At 42.6% G+C, this 19,406-nt stretch overlaps 1 protein-coding gene across 1 annotated transcript; it reads left to right on the plus strand.

The window, feature by feature from the left end:
- Positions 1–235: 235 nt before the first annotated feature.
- Positions 236–18,722, plus strand: ubash3ba (ubiquitin associated and SH3 domain containing Ba). The gene is made up of 14 exons (XM_084029398.1): positions 236–999; positions 12,460–12,513; positions 12,733–12,919; positions 13,010–13,208; positions 13,449–13,618; positions 13,791–13,999; positions 14,622–14,766; positions 14,937–15,057; positions 15,158–15,280; positions 16,006–16,098; positions 16,576–16,720; positions 16,811–16,917; positions 17,328–17,437; positions 17,536–18,722. Exons 1-14 carry the CDS (start codon positions 872–874, stop codon positions 17,671–17,673), a joined length of 1,929 nt encoding a protein of 642 aa, XP_083885524.1. The 5' UTR covers positions 236–871; the 3' UTR covers positions 17,674–18,722.
- The last annotated feature ends 684 nt before the right edge of the window (positions 18,723–19,406 follow it).

Raw genomic sequence — 19,406 nt, forward strand, 5'->3', positions numbered from 1 at the left:
TACCAGTTATGGGCAATAAGGCCAAGTCTATGAGCTCGCCACAAACATATATAGGGAGATGTCCACGTTTGCCACCTGAAAATTGCTATGGCAACTGAGGATGGCGTGTTGCTCTCCTTGCTGTGTACTGCGCATGCGCGTAGCGTCGACACCCACTTTCGCAGACAGGAAGTGTGACCAACTTTTTCCAACATTCAGCCCCACCTCGACGCTTTTCATCACACTGCCTCGACCAGTGCGACTGCCTTCAGCGGCCGAGAGGAACGACAGCCCGTCTAATCGAGGACGGCGCGTGTTTCTCGGTTTAACACGTATTCCGCCCGAAAACCGCGCTGACTTCCTGTCCTCTCGCAAAGCTGCGCACTGGCCCTTTAACTGAAGGGGGCCGTGCATTTTGAGCCGCGACCTTTTACAGGCTGAACATCCGCTCACTCAGAATCCATTCATAAATAAGACATCGTGTGGAAAAGGGAGCTCATACAGCATCTGTTTTTTTCATCCAGTGGACCGTTTGCGAGGGGCGAGCAGCAACCAGGAGACATGTCCGCCTCGGCCGGGACTGTGGATCGGGGGCACGGCTGAGAGAGCAGCAGACTTCCCATGGCTGACCCCCTGCTGATGGGTTTGACTTTATCCGCCAGCCGTCAGCAGGCAGCTTCGTCCGGCTCACAGCATTTGTTAAACCCAGAGAAAAGGCTCGTTTTCCTCGGGAGCTTTGGTGTTTTCTACGTGCTTCCGCCTTACAAGTCTCCGTGGTTTAAATAGGCCACCGCTTCCATCCCTCTTTTTTTCTTCTTATTTTTTTATTTTAAAATAAATGAAAATACACCAGAGGAGCCGAGGACCTGACATGCCGATGGAGGTGTGAGTTATGGCAGCTAAAGAGGACCTCTATGCAAAAGTGACGCCGCGGAGGCAACGCCAGAACCGGCCAAGCACCATCAAACATGGGTCCACTCTGGACGTGCTGCTGTCCATGGGCTTCCCCAAGACCAGGGCGTGAGTACACAGCTGTACTGTCCCAAGACACACACACACACACACACACACACACACACACACACTATAACGAGGTTAAATCAGGCTTCCCAGCAGCATATTCACTCTGGAGCCAAAGTTTCATGCCTCCTTATCTGTCTCTCTGCTGTTTCAGTGTCACAATCAGCTGATCGGAAGCATCTCTGCAGCTGAAAGGAGACATGTCTGCTCCACTGTGCGTTAACACATGTCATTGCCTGTGGGGTCACGTCAAATGACCCCTTGAACACTGCAGGGTTTTTTTCCTCCTCTGTAATCCACTGCCATATTGCATGGTCCGCATCAGGGTGGTGCAATATGATTTAATGTCACTTTGTTTTAGTGGCTAAAAACACATACACTCAGGTTGACCTGGAGTTGATTTTTAGTAGTATTTAGATCATTGTGACAATACAGCACTGCAAAACACTGATATTACTGACAAAACTAAAAGTGCCCATGTGTGCTCATGCGGAAGTTGCCCTTGTCAGGGTTTTATTCTGTATTCACACTCAAGCTGCATTGTGATGTTGTTCGTGAAGTTGGAACTATTTTATAGACGAATGCAGTTAAATGTGCTGTATCACAATGAATCATTTTTCATGTGCTTGTTATACCTTTTATCTGCAAAGTTACCTGTAACTGGAAATAAATGTCAGCTATAAGTAAAAGTAAAAAAATACCTTTGGAACACTCAAATACAGCTCTAATACTACTTCATAATTAGTACTACTGCCATTTTACTAATTAGAATCAGTAAAATGGCTGCATCGCAGGTGTAGAGTATTTGTGCGTCTGTGTTCGTGTCCATATGTTCTGTAACATATGGACGTATTTCCCACTGTAAAAGTCATCTAGCAGAGATTAAAATGTCTAAATCACTGATTCCCCCACGGCAACTCTCCAGGGTCTTCAATGAAAACCTGATCCTGTGGGTATTCCTGCGTTCTCCTCAACACATCTTCTTCTCATTCATCCTTGAGAGAAGAGTTGCCAGGAAACAAGCAGAGCTGTTTTGCAAATGTAGTGTATGGATTATGTAATTCTATTAAAAAAAACGTCCGTGTAGTCTGCTCGCTACCAATGAATGCAAGCTCAAAAATAACCTCGGTGTGACCCTTCATAATTATTGAACATATCTTAAATTATTTGCACTACACAGCGGTAGATTGTTTATAAGAACTTCATCAAGGAGTTTTAAGGACTATTTGGCATGAATGTTCAATATTTGAGACCAAACATCAACAGAAGCGTTCTCTTTTAATGTCAGAATTGATGATAATAAAAAAGTCAAAGTCAATGAGAGTAACTTAAATGGACATGAAGAATGTAACATTAATGTTGTAAATGATGCCTGATAAAACCCATCTTAGCCTATTGTTACACATAAATACATTGATATGGCACAGGTGGCCACAGACACTGGAAAGTATCACATTTTAATTAAAGTTCTGCCTCCTCTCACTATATCAACTCCATCTAATCACATAATCTGTGATCATACTGTCCTTTCTCATTGTTCGTGTTGTCAGCGACTCCCACTTTATATATCAAGCCCGGGGATTTGAACAGCGTCATCTCGCACAAAAGCCTTTCTGTATGTGCAGTGTGCTGCAAAATTATGCCCCATGTAAAAAAGATAAAAACCTGAAGCAGTTCACTTTGAGTCTTTTTAATCTCAAAGAGTCATGACAAGAGACTAACCGGCATTTGAGTTCTGCTAAAACAGTCAGACAGGCCTTTTCTTCTTTGAACTAGACAGATGCAGTGTCTCCAAATTTAAGCCTTTTTTATCTTCTGCAGAAGGGGCTAATGTCATCACGGCTTTCATCACGCCAGACCACAGCTCTCTGACTGGTTATATTCCACACTCGCATCTATTACTGATGACAGACTCATGCTTAGATCGAAGCTATGACAATGAAGCAGGAAAGTGATTATTGCACTCATGGAATGGAAAGAAACTCAAAATAAATCTTAATGTTGCTTCATAACTGATCGATGCGTAAACAGGCCATGACTTTGGCCAGATATTCAATGCCAGCTTTAGTACTTTAGACAGATTTTTATGCATGCAGACATGTTTGGTAGCAGCACTCTGGACTGAACTTTTCTGGCTCCTTATTCTCATGTTCTCCTCTTTGGTCCAGACTTTGGTCCATCGCAGTAAAACTTCAAAATAAACGTCCCAATTTGCACGTTTCACTATCGGGCCATTCCCAAGACTGGTGGGATAGGAAGAAGGAATAATAGGAACATCAGTTATCAGTCAAAGCTTCAGGAAACAAAGGCTTCATTGTGTTTGAGGAGTTTTTTCAAGCCGGTATGGAGCATGAATCGTGTACACACAGAAACAGCCCCTCAGTTCTAATGTTTGGTCATTTTCTGCTGAGTCATTCAGGAACTGTCCATTGTAAAGCGATGGGAGCTGGATGGACAGGGGGCTCTCTCCTATGATGTGACAGTCAGAACTGAAGCAGGCTGGGAAACGGCTGAGGACACGGCAGACTCACTGTGTGTGTTTTGCTTTTTGGTGGCCGATGGGACAAAAGCAGAGTTGGATCACTTTTGGTCCGACTATGAGTTGCTTTGGAAGTTTTCACTTTCCTCCCCCCTCCATTACCTGTTTTAACAAGAACTCAGAAACCCTGAGGTCCAGCCTTTTTATTTTAATTGAGGAGTTCTTTCAAGGACAATTGCCTCGTAAAGGACAATTGCTTAAATACTGCATAAAAACGTTTTTCTCTATAATTAGAACCCAATTACACTGTTTCCCCCCCAAAGAAACATCTAAAAGTGTTTTGGGAAAATTAGAGACTTTTATTGATTATTTCTGTAACATACTATAAATACAATACAAATACTGAATTCTTAGTTTGATTATTTCTGTTCTTTGTATTCCGTTTCTTAGCAGGAATTTGCCTGAAATAAATACCCATCATGTGTATTTTTTTAATTGTGGAATGGAAACTCGCCCTAAGGTTGCTAAAACTTTCCAAATGCCCAGAAAAAACACTGAGGCCTCGACCTCGGTCCCTTCATTGGCTGAACCTTCTTCACTCTTCAAATAACTCTGTTCAGGTCCAGTGAGCAATCATTAGTTGTTATGAGATAAACACATTCCCCTGAGAACTCCAGGGATGTAGTCCCTATTTAATCCCTGGGAACCTGCTCCTATTTAATGATTGCTCATCTATTTCCCCTTCGGTGTGTAAACTGTGTGTTGTCTGACGTTTGTCAGGGGACTTCCTAGTAACGTTAAATATTAATTATTTCTTGTGGTTTGTGGGGGGGGGGGGGGGGGGGGCTCTCACACCTGATGAGTCCCTATGCTGGCTGGATGGACACACAAGCCTGAATTACACCTTTTGTATTGTTAGACAGCTGAGTGGTTGAGAGAAACAAGCAACCTTATAACACTGAAGTAAAAGTGTCCTTCACGTCAGCCATGATCCGACTTCAAGGCAGCTTTGTATACAAAACAGCCCGAGAAAGAAACCCATTTAAAAAAATATGTTGCAGGACACAGATTTGTGTACAATCGTCTACTTCGGCTTTGTTGTTTTGTTGCACAGAGGAATAATGTGGCAATTGTGAGCAAGGGAAACAGGAAGTTGATGACCAAAATGTTACAGAAAATCGACTTCAGTGGTGGCTGAGACCTCTTTCTTTTTTTACTGCTACTAAAAAGATGTAGACGGAGGCATTGAACCAGTCATGTGATAACTTTCATAACTGCAGTATGGAAAATTCAACGGCCACACTTTGGTCAGAGAGCCTGTGCTTGCTACAACAATATGGCCCCTTTTTGACAGCATTTTTCAGGGGGGCATATAGAGAAATAAATAGATTAATTTGTTGCTTATTTTTTCCATTAACTGAGTGTTTGTGTAGTTATAAGAATCGTTAGAATATTTTTGAAAATGACCGTCACACATTTCCAAAAGCCTAAGGTGAGACTTTTGTCCAACCAACAGTCCAAAATCCAGAGATATTCAATTTAGTGGCATCAAATAAAGGAAATAAACAAATCCTCACATCTGAGAAAAGGGCAGATTTGAATATTTTGCTAATGAACTGATCCCGTGGGACTGACTTAGCCTGATGATATTCAACCAAGCATGACAAATGTTAAGGGTGTTTTTTTTTGTTCCGTCCTCAAAGCTCACTAGGAACATTTTAATAAAACTTAGATGCCATGTCAAATTAATTTACTGCCATGATATTCCCTCCGAATTGATTGTTTAAAAAAATGTTGAATAGATTTCAGCTGTTGAGGCAGCTTTCATATATACGGTGCTTATTTCACACATCAATCAATCAATTTATTATTTAAATTCACATCCCCTCACGTGTTCATTGTCTGTTTCACTGCTTCTCCAAAGAAGACTTCAAAGTTACTGTGGTCACTGAGCTGTAACACATGTAGCGAGATATGGCCATGTACGGTAAATTCTCTTTTTTTCTCTGAACGCTAAAGAGGAAGCATGTGTGCATGCAGGCTGTTCTCCGACCGACATCAGTTTCATTACTCCCGCCTTAACCAGAACAATTACATGTCTCACTCCACTTTAATCTAAAAAAAAAAAACGTTTTAGTTTGGGCTCCATATATACTAATTTCTCCACAGCATTTATGCATACATGTGACACTTGCCTGCCTGCGCGTGCAGCTTCGCAAGAACAAACTGGAAGCTTGTGCTCCAGACAGCCAAGAGGAAGTCGCCCATTTCCGGAAGTGGCTTGTGACCTTTACTGAGCGCTCTGCAAGGACGGTGATTTGAGGGCGACTTAAGCAGTCACTCGCAGATAAGAAAATAACATTAGTTATGCCGGCTGAGGCCTGAAGATTGCAAAACCTTTATAGCCTTTTATATATCAGACAGAAATCCAGTTGATTTGGGTGTTGAAAGTGTTGTTTTTAGACATCCACGGCTTCAAAACACGGCTGTAACTCTCAAACGCCGGCTTCATATGACACATCCTGGGACTTTGAGGCGTGCTGTGTGATGCGTCCCTGTTTTGGCGCTCTGCCTCATATTCTCAGTGAAACATTTGCTTTGTGCACTTTGACTTGGTTCACTCACGTAACTCATGCCATGCTAAAAATAACACAATGAAACAGCACACCTTGTTTTTTTGAGTTTGACTGAAACATCGATAATCACTTGTTCAATCCTATAAGCTTGATGGACACTTAGCGAAGAATAATGTTAATTTTAATCCTTTAGTCACACAAAAGCCCACACAGTTGATGTAATGGTGCCAATCTCTGACTTGCTCTGTCTGCCCCCGTGGACTTCACAGCTCTGCAGAAATAATGAAGCGGGAGGAGGTGACACTGACTGTACAAAGCTAGCTTTGCTTTACACAATATACAATACATTATACAGACATACAGTATTGGCACTGGCCGCTTTGTGAGTGTACGACACCAAGAGCTTGCTAAAGAACCCAAACAAGATGTTGTGGTGCCAAAACACTCAAGTAATTACCACCAGTCATGCCCCCTGTTAATGGAGTAGTTTGACATTGTGGCAAATACACTTATTCCCTTTCTTGCTGGGAGTAAGCTGATACCACTCTCATGTCCTGCAGATATGAAATGACTGCTAGCAGCCGGTTAGCTTAGTGTAGCTAATAGATGGGAAGACGGCTAACTGGGCACACAACGAAAGTCTCCAATAAGTCACCGCGCTGGTGGTTTTAGCTGGTGCCGTTTAGCTTTTACGTTTCAGTTTGAGCTTTCTAAGTTTTTTGTTGTTGTTGTTGTTTTCCTCATCTTTATGCTATGCTAAGCTAAGCTAATCGACTCCCAGCTCTAGCTAGTTATTACACAGACATGAAGTTGACAGTGTGCATTTTTGGCTCTTTTCTTGTTGTTTTTTATACTATACTATTTTTAGTTATGCCACAAATCCTACATTCTGGCCTATCAATTGATGCTAATGCTAGCTGTCTGACTGTTTGTTGATAGCTAGCATAGCAGGCTGCTCTCACTCAGCTTTCGTACTAAAAAGTACGAAAAGTAAAGCATGATATTTTCGTATGATTTCCTACGTATTACACAGAGCCGTCGTCATGTAAATGATGCGCTTTATGCTGGTAGTTAGAGACCATCAGACCTAAACCTGACAATAACCTTCGGGGGTTTAGCTCAGGAGGTAGAGGGGGTTAGCCAGCGACCGTAAGATTGCTGGTTCGATCCCAGGCTCCTCTAACCCTAACCTTAACTTTTACCCTAACCAACAAACGAAAGATCATATACATTCACTGAAGGATTAATATGAGAACAAAATGCATGTTTTTCGCTAGGAATGTCATCAAAACGTACTTTAATGCCGAAACAGCTTTAAAATGCTGCATTATGCTGCATGTTCCATTATGAATGAAAGGAATGGATGCCATTTTTCACTGCAGGGAATCGCGCATGCGCACTGGCGTCATTTTGATATTCGTAGGATAATACACGAAAAAATTGTACATAACTTTTCGTACGTTTCCATACGAAAATTCATGAGAATACGTTGAGCTTAGACGTGTCCTAAATCTGCTCTCCCTGGGACGGTTGGGACAGTTATCAGAGCCGTTCGGGACAGTGTTGTTTCTAGTTCCGACCTCATTGCATATCAAACAAAAAGCAGACAAAAACAAGACAAAGGCTTTTCCTAATAGAATAAGACCCAGAGTGAAGAAAACCTTTACTCAAGTAAAGATGCCAAATTCCATCAGTAATTTATGAAAAATAATAATTCTACAAATATTTCCTTTCGCAAAGAAATATGTGAACGTGACAATAAAAAAATACAGTGCGCAAATTTAGACTTTATTTATTTTTTTCAAGTTAAATGTTTGTTTTTGCCCAACCGACCTGACCCTCTGTTCCAATCGTCCCTGGGTGGCGTAAGTTTGGCGAAATGCACTTCTTGTACATTTAACAAAAATGTTCCTTTCATGTTTGGGTTGGGCTCTAAAACAGGGAAACCATTCAGGGATTAATTACTGTTATTACTGGACAAGTGGTCCATGTGTAATGGAAGGGTATTTATTTCTTGTCCCAACCGATCCGGCTCTCCCTCTATTACAATTAAAATAGGTTTTTAATATTACAACCTTGCACACCTTTTCCTGCTGTCTTTGTGCGCTCCATCACACCTTGATATGTTGCACAGCCGTAAGCTAAAGGGCGGTGACATGGGTGGTTCAGCGGTGTTTGCCTCAGTGTGGGCTCACCCGAGCAGAGTCGGCCAGGCTGGACGTAGGGAAGCACATTTCCTCTGCTGACAGGGCTCTCCTTAGGGTGCAGTCTGGTGTTGGGCAGCAGCAGTGGCGCTGTTGGAGCGATAAGTGGTTAGTGATGAGTGTTCGCCGTCTGCTTGTAAACAGGAAATGTTGATTCGCCCCATAGAGGCGAGTCTGGGAGGGGCCCTTGGGAGCATGTAGCTGTGTGTGTGTGCGTCGAGACGGGTGACGAGGTTCTGTGAACGTCACGTCTAGATGCTCGAAACTTTTTGGCTTCAATTCATGATTTCCTTTTTTCCTTCTCGGCTCATATGTGGCCATGAAAGGCATGACATTTACGTCGTTAATTCTTGTCACGGTGACTTCAAACACAATGTTTACAGGCTCGTGAGATGCTAGGAGAAGTGTGCAGATTGCTTGATATGAAGGGGTTACTTTCTCTAGCAGCCTGGACGATGTCCAAGTTTAGCGAAAAGGTCAGCTATAATAAACAGTCCAAATAATGTTTACATATGTGAAAAAAACCAGGAATGCCGCTGTTTAAACATGCTGGCAGCCAGTTCATTTTATCTGTAGTGGTGTTAAATGTGGAAACAGGAACTGCAAACACTTGCCATATGTGGGTGAAAAAAATGAAAAGCTGTTTCCAATAACGTCTGCAACAGTGGTACACGTGCACATGGAGCAAAAGCCATTATCTTGTAATGGTCCTGCTGATATGAAGCCATACCAAATCCAGAGCGACTTCTCTCACTAGCACCCTCTAACCCTTTTTTCTTCTTCTTTCTTTTTTATCTTCGCCCAGCTGTGAAGTTTATAAATAACTCGCTCGGTTCTCGCTCAGAGCGAAGAAGAGGCTTTGAGTTAGCTGCAGTTCAACCGGTGGAACAGATGGAAAATAAATTTTAAACATGAATATTCAGTTCAACAAAAACAAACTAATAAAGATTTATTTCAAAGTACTAAAGTGTCAAACAGCAGATGCTGACACGGACCAGCTGAGGGATCGACGGCACCTGGGAAACTGGCGAACCCCGAGGGGAGCACACATGTTGGCGTCCTGCTGTCTTTTGCCCTGAGATATGGAAACTAAACAGAATTGGCATTTGGAACTATATAATTCAAACAAATGTTATTCCTAACAATCTGTGTGAAAAAGACAACACTTTGCATCACAATGTTACCCAGGCAGCATAGACCAGCAGGGCATTGGATTGGGGCGAGTCGTGGAAGTAGATACCCAGATAAGGAGCATGGAATAAAACTCATCAGTAAAATATTCTTATTGTTGTTTGTGTAGAACTATTTGAAAGCGTATCTGCCACCTCTGAATGTTGCACACGCCGTGTCTTTCTATTCAAAGCCTCAACAACCTGTGAAATCAGGCTTCCAAAAGAGAGGAAAGAGAAAGCAAAAAATCATAAAGTAATTCATTTCGTGAGTACAAAGGATCTGATTCTTGGTCTTCTGTTATCATAAAATGAATATCTTTTTGGACTGTTGGTGGGACAAAACATCCAATTTAAATGTGTCAACCACCAAACTATAAATTGATTATTTGAGAGAATTATTAATGCATGAAACGACGACTGTTGTCTTTGGCTGCAGCGTTGCCTTCATGGTTGGACACTGTGGAGGAAGGTCAGCAGCACAACACTTAAACATGCACAATACCACAGATTCCTCATTTAGTATTTAATGTGTCATGAACATTTTTTTTTCTTGTCATTCGTGTATCAGCTATATACTACCCATGTTCAGCTGTCGGTTCAGTTATTTGTGCATGAGTGACGATGGATGTAATAAGCCCACTGAGCCTGCATTAAAAAACATTCACTGTGGTAGATCAACTGGATTTTCTGCTTCCAAAAGTTCATCCATTAATATAAAGAAAACCATCATATTTCAATAGAATTGAATAAAAAAAAAAATGAGTTGTGTTGTTAAAGTGGGAGTAAGGGGATTGCTCAAACTACATTTAGAAGGAATACAATTTTAAATTGGTTTTACTACCAATGTGTGTAGATGAGCTTAAAACCAACTTTCCAGCCGTTTCACAGTGAATTGTTGTCACTTAGAAATGCAGAAACGTGAAAGGCGAAGACGACGCATGGAAAAAGTGGGTCAGTCTCAGAAAACCAACATGAGTCAGTGTCGGCGGGTTGTTTACCTGAGTGGTAAAAGGCTCTGAAGACTAACACGCAAGCGGTGGCCCGCTTTTCTCTTTTCTCACCAGGCAGTGGGATGCTCTAAATATAACGACTGAAAATGCATTCAAACATTTAAATTCAGCTTTAATACGGAATATTAAAGAACACAAAATGATAAAATATTTCGTGTAATATTCATGACTCTTAATATGTTCTGCAGTGTAGCTGTATTTTCTATGGGAAAATGTGTTATATAAAAAAATATATAAATATATAATCAGTGGCAGGTCAGGTTAAGGATTAGTGGTGGACTTTTTAAAATTTGACAACTTTGAAGCTTTGGCAGAGACAAAAAAGTACAAAAACAAAATTTGAAACTTTTATTACTGTTAGTGGCTGTCGCCTCCTCAAAGTCTTGGTCTTGCCTCTGTGTCTTTTGTCATAGACATTGTTGTTGTTGTTTTTTTACCCTCCTGCGGAACAGTTTGTCCCACATCTGAGAGTAAAAATGGCAAGCAACACCACTCTCCATCGTCTCCTTGTATTATTATTATTCCTGCCAGGAAAAGAGTTTCTCGTAATCCCGGCATCTTTAAAGCAGATTAAATTCAGGTAAACCTCAGTGTGAGCGTGAGACCCGTTTCTATTATTTCATGTCTCAGGAGTTCACTCTATAAAATACCACGGAGATAAGAAGCAAGCAATCCAATGTTCTAGCCTGGATTGGATTTAGTGATGTCTCAGTCACATCTGCTTGTAATCCCATCATGCCTTCTGAGAGAAAATCCCCTTCTTTTCCTCATCCACACACAGCACCAGGTGGAACCTCTGAATGAGACAGCTCCAGCCAGCAAACGACTCCGTCTCAAGCCTCCTACGTGCCGCAGTGGTTTACAGTAGAGGAATGAAAATGCATCCGTTTGGTACAAAGTTGTTATCTGTCATCCAACTGTGGTAGGCCTGATGACGTGAACGAGCAGGAAGCCAAGTTGTGTCTGTCTTTTAATTCAACTTGTATTAGTGTGTGTTGTAGCTCTGAGTGAGCCTTCTGCTCCATCGCTGTAGCCTTGGCGTTCCCATGATGCACGCTGTGCTCTGTCAGGGCACACTGCCCCGGGGTTCAGGGACGTTGCTGTATCTAGGACCCTCTCAGTGGGACAAATGTAAAAATAGCTTATCGAAATTGAACGGCGGAGTGGCACAATGGGCGCTGTCCACGTCGGCACGCTTAGAGAAGTTATATCAGGGGGGGAAATGTGTGGTACACGGGTGTTCCTGGAGTAATTTGGTTATATCTACTTCTCATAGGGAAGCTTTATAATGAGTGAACAGACACCTCACTGTTCGTAAAAACCTCATTTCCGGTACCTTTGTTAATGTGTGCCAAATCTTTGCAGACAAGATATTCTGTTAATTCTCTCCAACCCAAAGACATCTGCTGGAATCAGTGAATCCCTTCAGAGGCGGCCCGCAGTACCAGAGGTACCCGAGGTTTTATAAAAAGACACTAATTAGATTTGAAAGCACTCGAGAATAATCGTGTAATCAGCTCCCCCTTGTTTCAGAAAAGTCTGGAGAAGTTGCAGTTTATGAAATGACACAGATAAATCATTTCAAAGCATTCGTCATATTTCTTAGTATTGTGACATTTGGCAGCTGCCGGAGTGAATTGTTACCCAACAGCGTGTGCTGAGCTCTCTCTCCCCCGTAACATGGTGCTCGCTGTTTAATCATCCACTGGATCGTCTGCCACAGAATCAGGGTGGGCTGAACAAGTGTCCCTTTATTCCTTTTTTATATATATATATATATATATATATATATATATATATATATATATTCACAAAGAAGAAGTTTAAAATCGGTGAACCTCTGGTATGAATAATGAACTCCTGCTCTGGATTATTATTTTCACTGCTCTCTCGGGATTGTTTGCTCTTTGTTCATTGTCACGTGGAAGCTCAGCGATCTCCTCCTAACAAACGCAGTCCGGAAGAGAAACTATTGATTTTTGTGACTGTGCATTGATCTCCACTTCTTTCTCTTTGCAGCTTGAAAGCTCTGGTTTCGACGGGAGGGAAAAACGTCCAGGCGGCTTGTGACTGGTGAGAGCCACACGCGTATTTACCGACGGTTATGAACGCACAATGCAAAGAGAAACTCTTTTAAATGCGTAAATATAACATCTGCTGCGGTAAAAAGCACTGTTTTGGAGTGTCACTGTGCTATTAAAACAGTGCTCTGCCCTCTGCTGGACAGCAGCCCTCCTCTCTCCTACTCCCCTCCCACTTCTCAGCCATCACTCTCCCCCTCTGTCGCTTCAGGCTCTTCTCCCACGTGGATGACCCGTTCCTGGACGACCCTCTGCCCAGAGAGTATGTGTTGTATCTGCGGCCCAGCGGCTCGCTGCTCCAGCAGCTCTCACACTTCTGGCAGCAGTCACGCCTCTCCTGTGGCAAGAATAAGGCACACAACATCTTCCCCCACATCACCCTCTGCCAGTTCTTCATGGTCAGTGTCTGTGTGTACCAGCGCTCGTCTTCTGGCTCTTTACAGCGGTTGTACATGTGGTGACTTCCTGTTTGGTGTGTCTGTGCTCAGTGTGCCGACGGGAAGGTGGAGGCTCTGACTGAAGCTCTCCAGACCACCGTGGCCAAGTGGAAGGGTCTCATGCCCATGCCCCTCCCACTGGAGCTCTACACCTCCTCAACCTTCATCGGCCTTTTCGTGGAGGAGCAGATGGCGGAGGTGCTGAAGAGTTTTGCTTTGGATTTTGCAACTGAAGCGACAGCGAAAGCAGGTTTGACACCTTCCCTGTCACTTTGATGGAGTTTAAGAGGCTCTCGTTTTTTTAATATTTGTTTATTAAACAGTTGTTTATTACAATCATAGTTTGTGGATGAGCCGAGCAGTAACGCCACATGATACATTTGCATTTTTCTGTCAGTGGAGAATAGAAAGACAGAACGTCACTGTCACGAGTATCCATATTCACAATGTACATCTGCCATTCACATTTCTCTCTTTGTCATTTGTCCAGATGTTCACGTCGAGCCTCATAAGAAGCAACTACACGTCACCCTGGCGTACCACTTCCAAGCCAGTCACCTTCCAGTTTTGGAGAAGTTGGCCAAAACCGTGGACGTGTCTTCGGGCTGCGACTGGCTGGCTGTGCTCTTCTCCCGGGATATCCGATTCGCCAATCATGAGGTGTGATTTGCTTCCTTTTTGAAAATGAAAACTTCCTCTTAACATGCATTTTTTCCACTTTTTCTGACATTAAGGGGAAAGAAATGTTGCTCTAATCATAGACAAATAGATACAGATCTTCATCTCTTCCTTTTTCCCCCCTAATGGCTGTTAACCGTCTGCCCCCCTGCAGACACTGCAAGTCATGTACCCGTATGTGCCTCAGAACGACGACGAGCTCGAGCTGATGCAAGGAGACTTCATCTTCATGTCTCCGGTGGAGCAGAGCACTGCCAGCGAGGGCTGGGTGTACGGCACCTCGCTGGGCACGGGGCTGTCAGGTCTGCTGCCCGAGAACTACGTCAACCGCGCCGATGAGTCCGACACCTGGGTCGTCCACGGGTGAGGAGGGGGAGTGCGATTTGTCCAGCGCCGTGTGTTTTTGCATTAAACTTTCCATGACTCTCAAGGAGCCAAGGGCCCAGGAGGAGATCTGATTTATTAGACCGATGAGTGCACATATAGTACCGTAGCAGAGGCAGCAGGTCAGCGCCACTTGCTCCTCCATGCCACCGAGTCGCTCTCCTCAAACCACTTCACTAAGACATCAGTGGGGCTTTATCCTAAACTGACAATCCACTTATGCCTTCATTGTGCGTTTTTGCAGTGTAAGCAGAAATGCACACAACATCAGGGGATGTTTCCAAGCTGGGTGGAAAGATTAAACTAAACGAAAAGCCCTTCGACTGGGCTCCTTCAGCCACATTACTACGCTCCTTGAACACTCCTCCTTCCTTTCATTCACTCGTGTCACTCTTTCATGTTTTCAAGTAAAACACACTTTAGCTCACTGACATTTCACTGCCCAATACTTTTGCTGATCCCGGTGTTTCTCTGTGGTTGTATGACTATAGGAGCTTGTTGATTGTGTGCACATCTTGTTTTATCTCTGTCTTTATTACGGTAGTATTTAAAGTGCTATGTGAATAAAGTTGAGTTCTCTCTGTGTCGGTCTGATCCTCAGGTCTCACTCTATGCTCACCTGTGCCTCTCCATCGAACGCTGGCAGCACCGTGACTGGGTTATTATTTGACGGACAAATGAATGACAGTCTGCTCGACAGTCTCACGGATCCTCTTGGCCTCGCTGGTCTCTGTCCTCCTATGCAGGTACGGCACTAATCATTATGTCAAACATCACCAAACGTCAAATATCACCAAGCTGCATGCTGATGTGAGGAGGTTAAAACCAATGGAAGACAGCGTATGCTTCCAGCGGGAGCTTGAAATGAAATGCTGCTCAACTCTTTAATGCTTCATGAAATGAATCTTGACCTCAGGTGTCGAGGCCAACCAGTCAGTCCTCGCAGTCCAAGATGAGACTGTTTGTGTGTCGCCATGGGGAGAGGATGGACGTGGTGTTTGGGAAACACTGGATTACTCAGTGCTTCGACTCCAAAGGTTAACACGGAGAGATTAATGGCACTTTTTTTTTTTTTTTTTTACTTTTTAGTGTATGCTCATCCTGTAAGATTTGTGTGTGTGATTTGTGTTTGCACAGGCCGCTACATTCGCTCTAATCTCAACATGCCGTCAAGCCTGCCAGCCAGAAGCGGAGGTCACCGGGACTACGATAAAGATTGTCCAATTACTGTGTTTGGCTCCACCCAGGCCCGTCTTGTAGGTCGGTACATTTTAGATACAGTTTCTTTGGATGTTGTTAAAAAGTGTATACATAATACACTAATTTTAATTTATACATAATAAATTAAAATTAGGGATGCACCGATCCGATACCCAGATCGGATATCGGCTCCGATATTGACTAATTAGCTGGATCGGATATTTCCGATCCAGTCATTTCATTTTTATTAATATCAGACACAGCAATACATTTACAGCGATCTAGTCACTTCAATTCTATGTTTGCAACGCTGGTTACGTCATCACGCAGAGCACGCACAGCAGCTAGTGATGAGCAAACACAGAGCAACATGGAACAAGCGCCGGTTCATTAAGCCATTGTTTGTTGGGTTTCAGGCAGCTGCTATATTTTATATTACATTTTAAGTAACTGTTTGCAGTGCACTTTACATGTGTTATTTATTTATTTTTGCTGCAAATGTACACTATTATTTGTTAATAAATAATATTAAGTACATTTATATCTGTGTTAATTTGTTATCTTTTTTTAACAAGACTAAATGTTTATGTCAAGCCTGATGCCTTCACTCACATGGCAAGGTATACGGTTCATTCATTCAACAGTAGTATCGGATCGGTATCGGGTATCGGCCGATATGCTCAGCCCAGGTATCGGTATCAGATGGGATCGGAAAAAACGGAATTGGTGCATCTCTAATTAAAATGCCTTACAATCGAATCACAACTATTTTTGCTCCGTTTCAGGTGAAGCGCTGTTGGAAAGCCACACAACAATAGACTTTGTTTACTGCTCTCCTTCTCTCCGCTGTGTCCAGACGGCTCACCACATTCTGCAGGGTAGGACCTCGATACTACTCAGGTTCCTCCACTGCCGTCTCATGCAATGTGCACACGTTCCAAAAGTGACTGCTGCATGATGACGTTGGATGTTTATCAGTGTTAGTTTTGGATCCAAAATCTTATGGTTTGTCTAGTTACATCACACATTCTCAGATCGCTGTGGTATCTAGAGACTTCATTAGGAAACAAAAGAGATAGAAAAAGCTGGGGGCAACTCCTTTTTCCCCATCACTTACTTTTATCGAACACAGCAAAACTCCTAATTCATGTTTTCTTTTTAGAAATATTTTTCTTATTTTTTTCGTCATTTCTTGCTTGGGCACATGGGACCAACATGATTACAACATGTTATTGCACCAAATCTCACATTTAATCTTAAGATGTATTTGTAGTTTTTCTGTTTAAACAAATGACAGAGTAGGTTGAGGTGTCTCCCCATCTGACAGATCCTCTCTGGGTTTGGTTCTGTATCAGGTCTCCAGCTGGAAGGAAAGACAAAAATCCGTGTGGAGCCTGGATTGTTTGAATGGACCAAGTGGGTTTCAGGCACATGTTTACCAGTCTGGATCCCCCCAGCCGAGCTGGCTGCTGCTAACATGAGTGTGGACACAACGTACAGGTAGTCTGCAAAACTATAGCAGCTATAAGCTCATATATCTGTGACACTGCAATTAACTATGCTCTTTTCTATGAATCGCTGTGTCCCTAGACCTCATATTTCCATAAGTAAGTTGGCAGTGTCTGAGGCCTATGACACCTACATCAGCAGGAGCTTCCAAGTAACCCGAGAGATCCTGGCAGAGAGCAAAAACCTGGGTAACGTTGAGTTGTAAAAATCTAATTCAAATTTATACCAACTTTACTTTTAACTGATGATTTCCTGTTGTATTAATTTTAATCTCTGGTGGCAACTGTACACTGAGCGTGAGCCAATGAAATCTAAACTCCTGCTTTGCTGGCCCTAAAGAAAATGCACTTGACTGTACACAGAACATACCATAACACCTAGATAAAGAATAGGGTGACAAAGTAAGCCCTTTGTTATTAGCTTGCTGGCCTTTTGAATCAAAATGTTTAATTTGGATGATGTCCCAGTCGCCATACAATAGGTCGGTCAAAGAATCTGAACATTTCAAGCTGCATCCTATCAACTGCTGAGTGCTCGTAGACCGTATAGAAAGTTAATGTATCAGTAGAATGTGACTCTCTGTTCCTCTTTCACACAGGAAACACGGTCCTGATTGTAGCCCATGCTTCCTCCTTGGAGGCTTGCACTCGCCAGATACAAGGCCTCAGCCCCCAAAACTCCAAGGACTTTGTCCAAGTGGTCCGAAAGGTCCGGTTACTCCTTTGGTTACAATGCCTCTTTCATTTCTATCCTCTCCTCATTTCCTTTTTCTTAATAACACGTACGTCTGTCTTCTCTTTGTGCAGATTCCTTACTTGGGTTTTTGCGCTTGTGAAGAAGTGGGAGAGACCGGGGTGTGGCAGCTGGTCGACCCACCCATCTTACCCTTGACACATGGACCCAATCACAGTTTCAACTGGAGGGAAATGCTTATGCAGGACTGAAGGATTTGGCTCTATATCGTTTGGCGGGCCTGGACTGCCAAAAAAATATTTATTTTTAACCCACTCTTCTGATATAAATCCAGCCCAACTACCAAAAAAAGCGGGAAAAAAAACAACAAACAAAACACGTCTGGCTTCCGTCAAAGACATCATGCAAAATAATTGCATTCGTTGAAGCAAAAGTATTCAGATGCACTGCTCAGGAACGAGAAAATACAGTTTGTGTTGAGATCACAGCAAAAAATGAGCTCTAGATTGGGCAGCGGTTTGTCGCGTTTCTCTCAACGTTTCGCTCCTTTGCTCAAAATGTAGAGGCGCTACGAGAAATGTGGACATTTCTTGAGAATGAATCAGGTTTTACGCCACGTGAAGGTTACGCTAAGTTCCGTCTGTGGCTCCTCCACAGGCGGGCGGTCAAGACTGTGTTCTGCTGCCTTCTCACACACACTGTGACAGGAATTAGACGAGAAAGACTTGTAGCGCAAAACTATTTTTCCATGTGTCAGAAATGATTATTTAACTTGTAGCTACGCCCCTCATGTGAAGAAAAAAATAAGCACAAAAGAAATGTTGACAATCAGATAGGGCAGAACTGATCTTCATTGTTTCTGGTGCTGTGAGGTGGGTGTTTTATTATACCTGTTTTATTCCTGTAAATGTCATATCATGAAGTGATTCTTCTTTGTTAACGTTCGTGTACACACTTGAATTCTTTCACCCTTCCTTTTAATGCCGTTTTGGTTAAAAACCCCAGCAGCGACCAGGTCAATATGGCTTAAGAAAATTAATATAATGAAATGCAGACGGTTGTTGGGTGCATTGACTAAACTTCTGCTACTTTTACTTGTTTATCACGACCCTCACATTCTGTAAGCCCGATAACCACATTGCTTTTCAAACAATTGGTGCATTTATTTTAACGTCTTTTGTTATATCAGATGAATTAAATGCTTACTGCCTATACCGATTATTTGTTGTATGGCTCAGAAAGATCTATTGATACTGAATAAAGCAAGGCCGTGGAGATATGAAGGCCTATATACATATCAGCCGGTGCCATGTGTTCTGTGAAAACATGAATAATTTTTTATTAGTGCCATTGGGAATGAAGATTGCTCTTACTTTTGGTTATGTTTGGTTATGTCACTGCTATGCACAGCTAACTTTGTAACAGGTATCGTGTGTCTGCAGCAGTGTCAATGTGCTGTCCATGCGGAAAACATACCTAGCAATATGTTTTATTGATTACAAGAAGAAGAAACTTTTTTGGACAGTTTGGAACCTTAATTGTAATATGCTGCCTACTTCCCACGTGTGAGGGCGGAATTACGAGAATGCCATGTTCAAGTGCCTTGTTGTCAGGACCAATAAAAATGACGAGCGTCATGTTTTTTATGGATAGAACGATAGCATTTGTCTCTATCAAGTTAAGTGTACATTAGATCAGATTACAATGATGCACTCAAGCAACAGAATGCGTCCTCTTCTCCGCCATGTTGAAAGGTTGTGATGACTCAAACATGGGAATTAAAATGATCTCCCGGGTTTCCCACTCATAATTACCATAATTCCAATATCACGTGAAGGCAGTCACATTCCATACTAAATACGATGGAAATGTTTGGATGAGGAAAATGGAGGACTATGAATTGTGCAAGTTTTTCCTTTTGCAGTATTTTAGCAGACACGTAACGTTGCCTTAGTGGTCCTGACTTAAGTAATTAAACAGCTGA

The sequence above is a fragment of the Eutrigla gurnardus genome (assembly GCF_963514095.1).
Source record: "Eutrigla gurnardus genome assembly, chromosome: 15".
Taxonomy (NCBI): domain Eukaryota; kingdom Metazoa; phylum Chordata; class Actinopteri; order Perciformes; family Triglidae; genus Eutrigla; species Eutrigla gurnardus.

What these genes read in the sequence shown, in the direction of transcription:
- ubash3ba (XM_084029398.1), top strand. Translation starts at nt 872, where the DNA reads ATGGCAGCTAAAGAGGACCTCTATGCAAAAGTGACGCCGCGGAGGCAA. An exon ending in TGAAGCGACAGCGAAAGCAG is followed by an intron (nt 13,209 to 13,448) that starts GTTTGACACCTT and finishes TCATTTGTCCAG; the next exon opens with ATGTTCACGTCGAGCCTCAT. An exon ending in TCAGTGCTTCGACTCCAAAG is followed by an intron (nt 15,058 to 15,157) that starts GTTAACACGGAG and finishes GTGTTTGCACAG; the next exon opens with GCCGCTACATTCGCTCTAAT.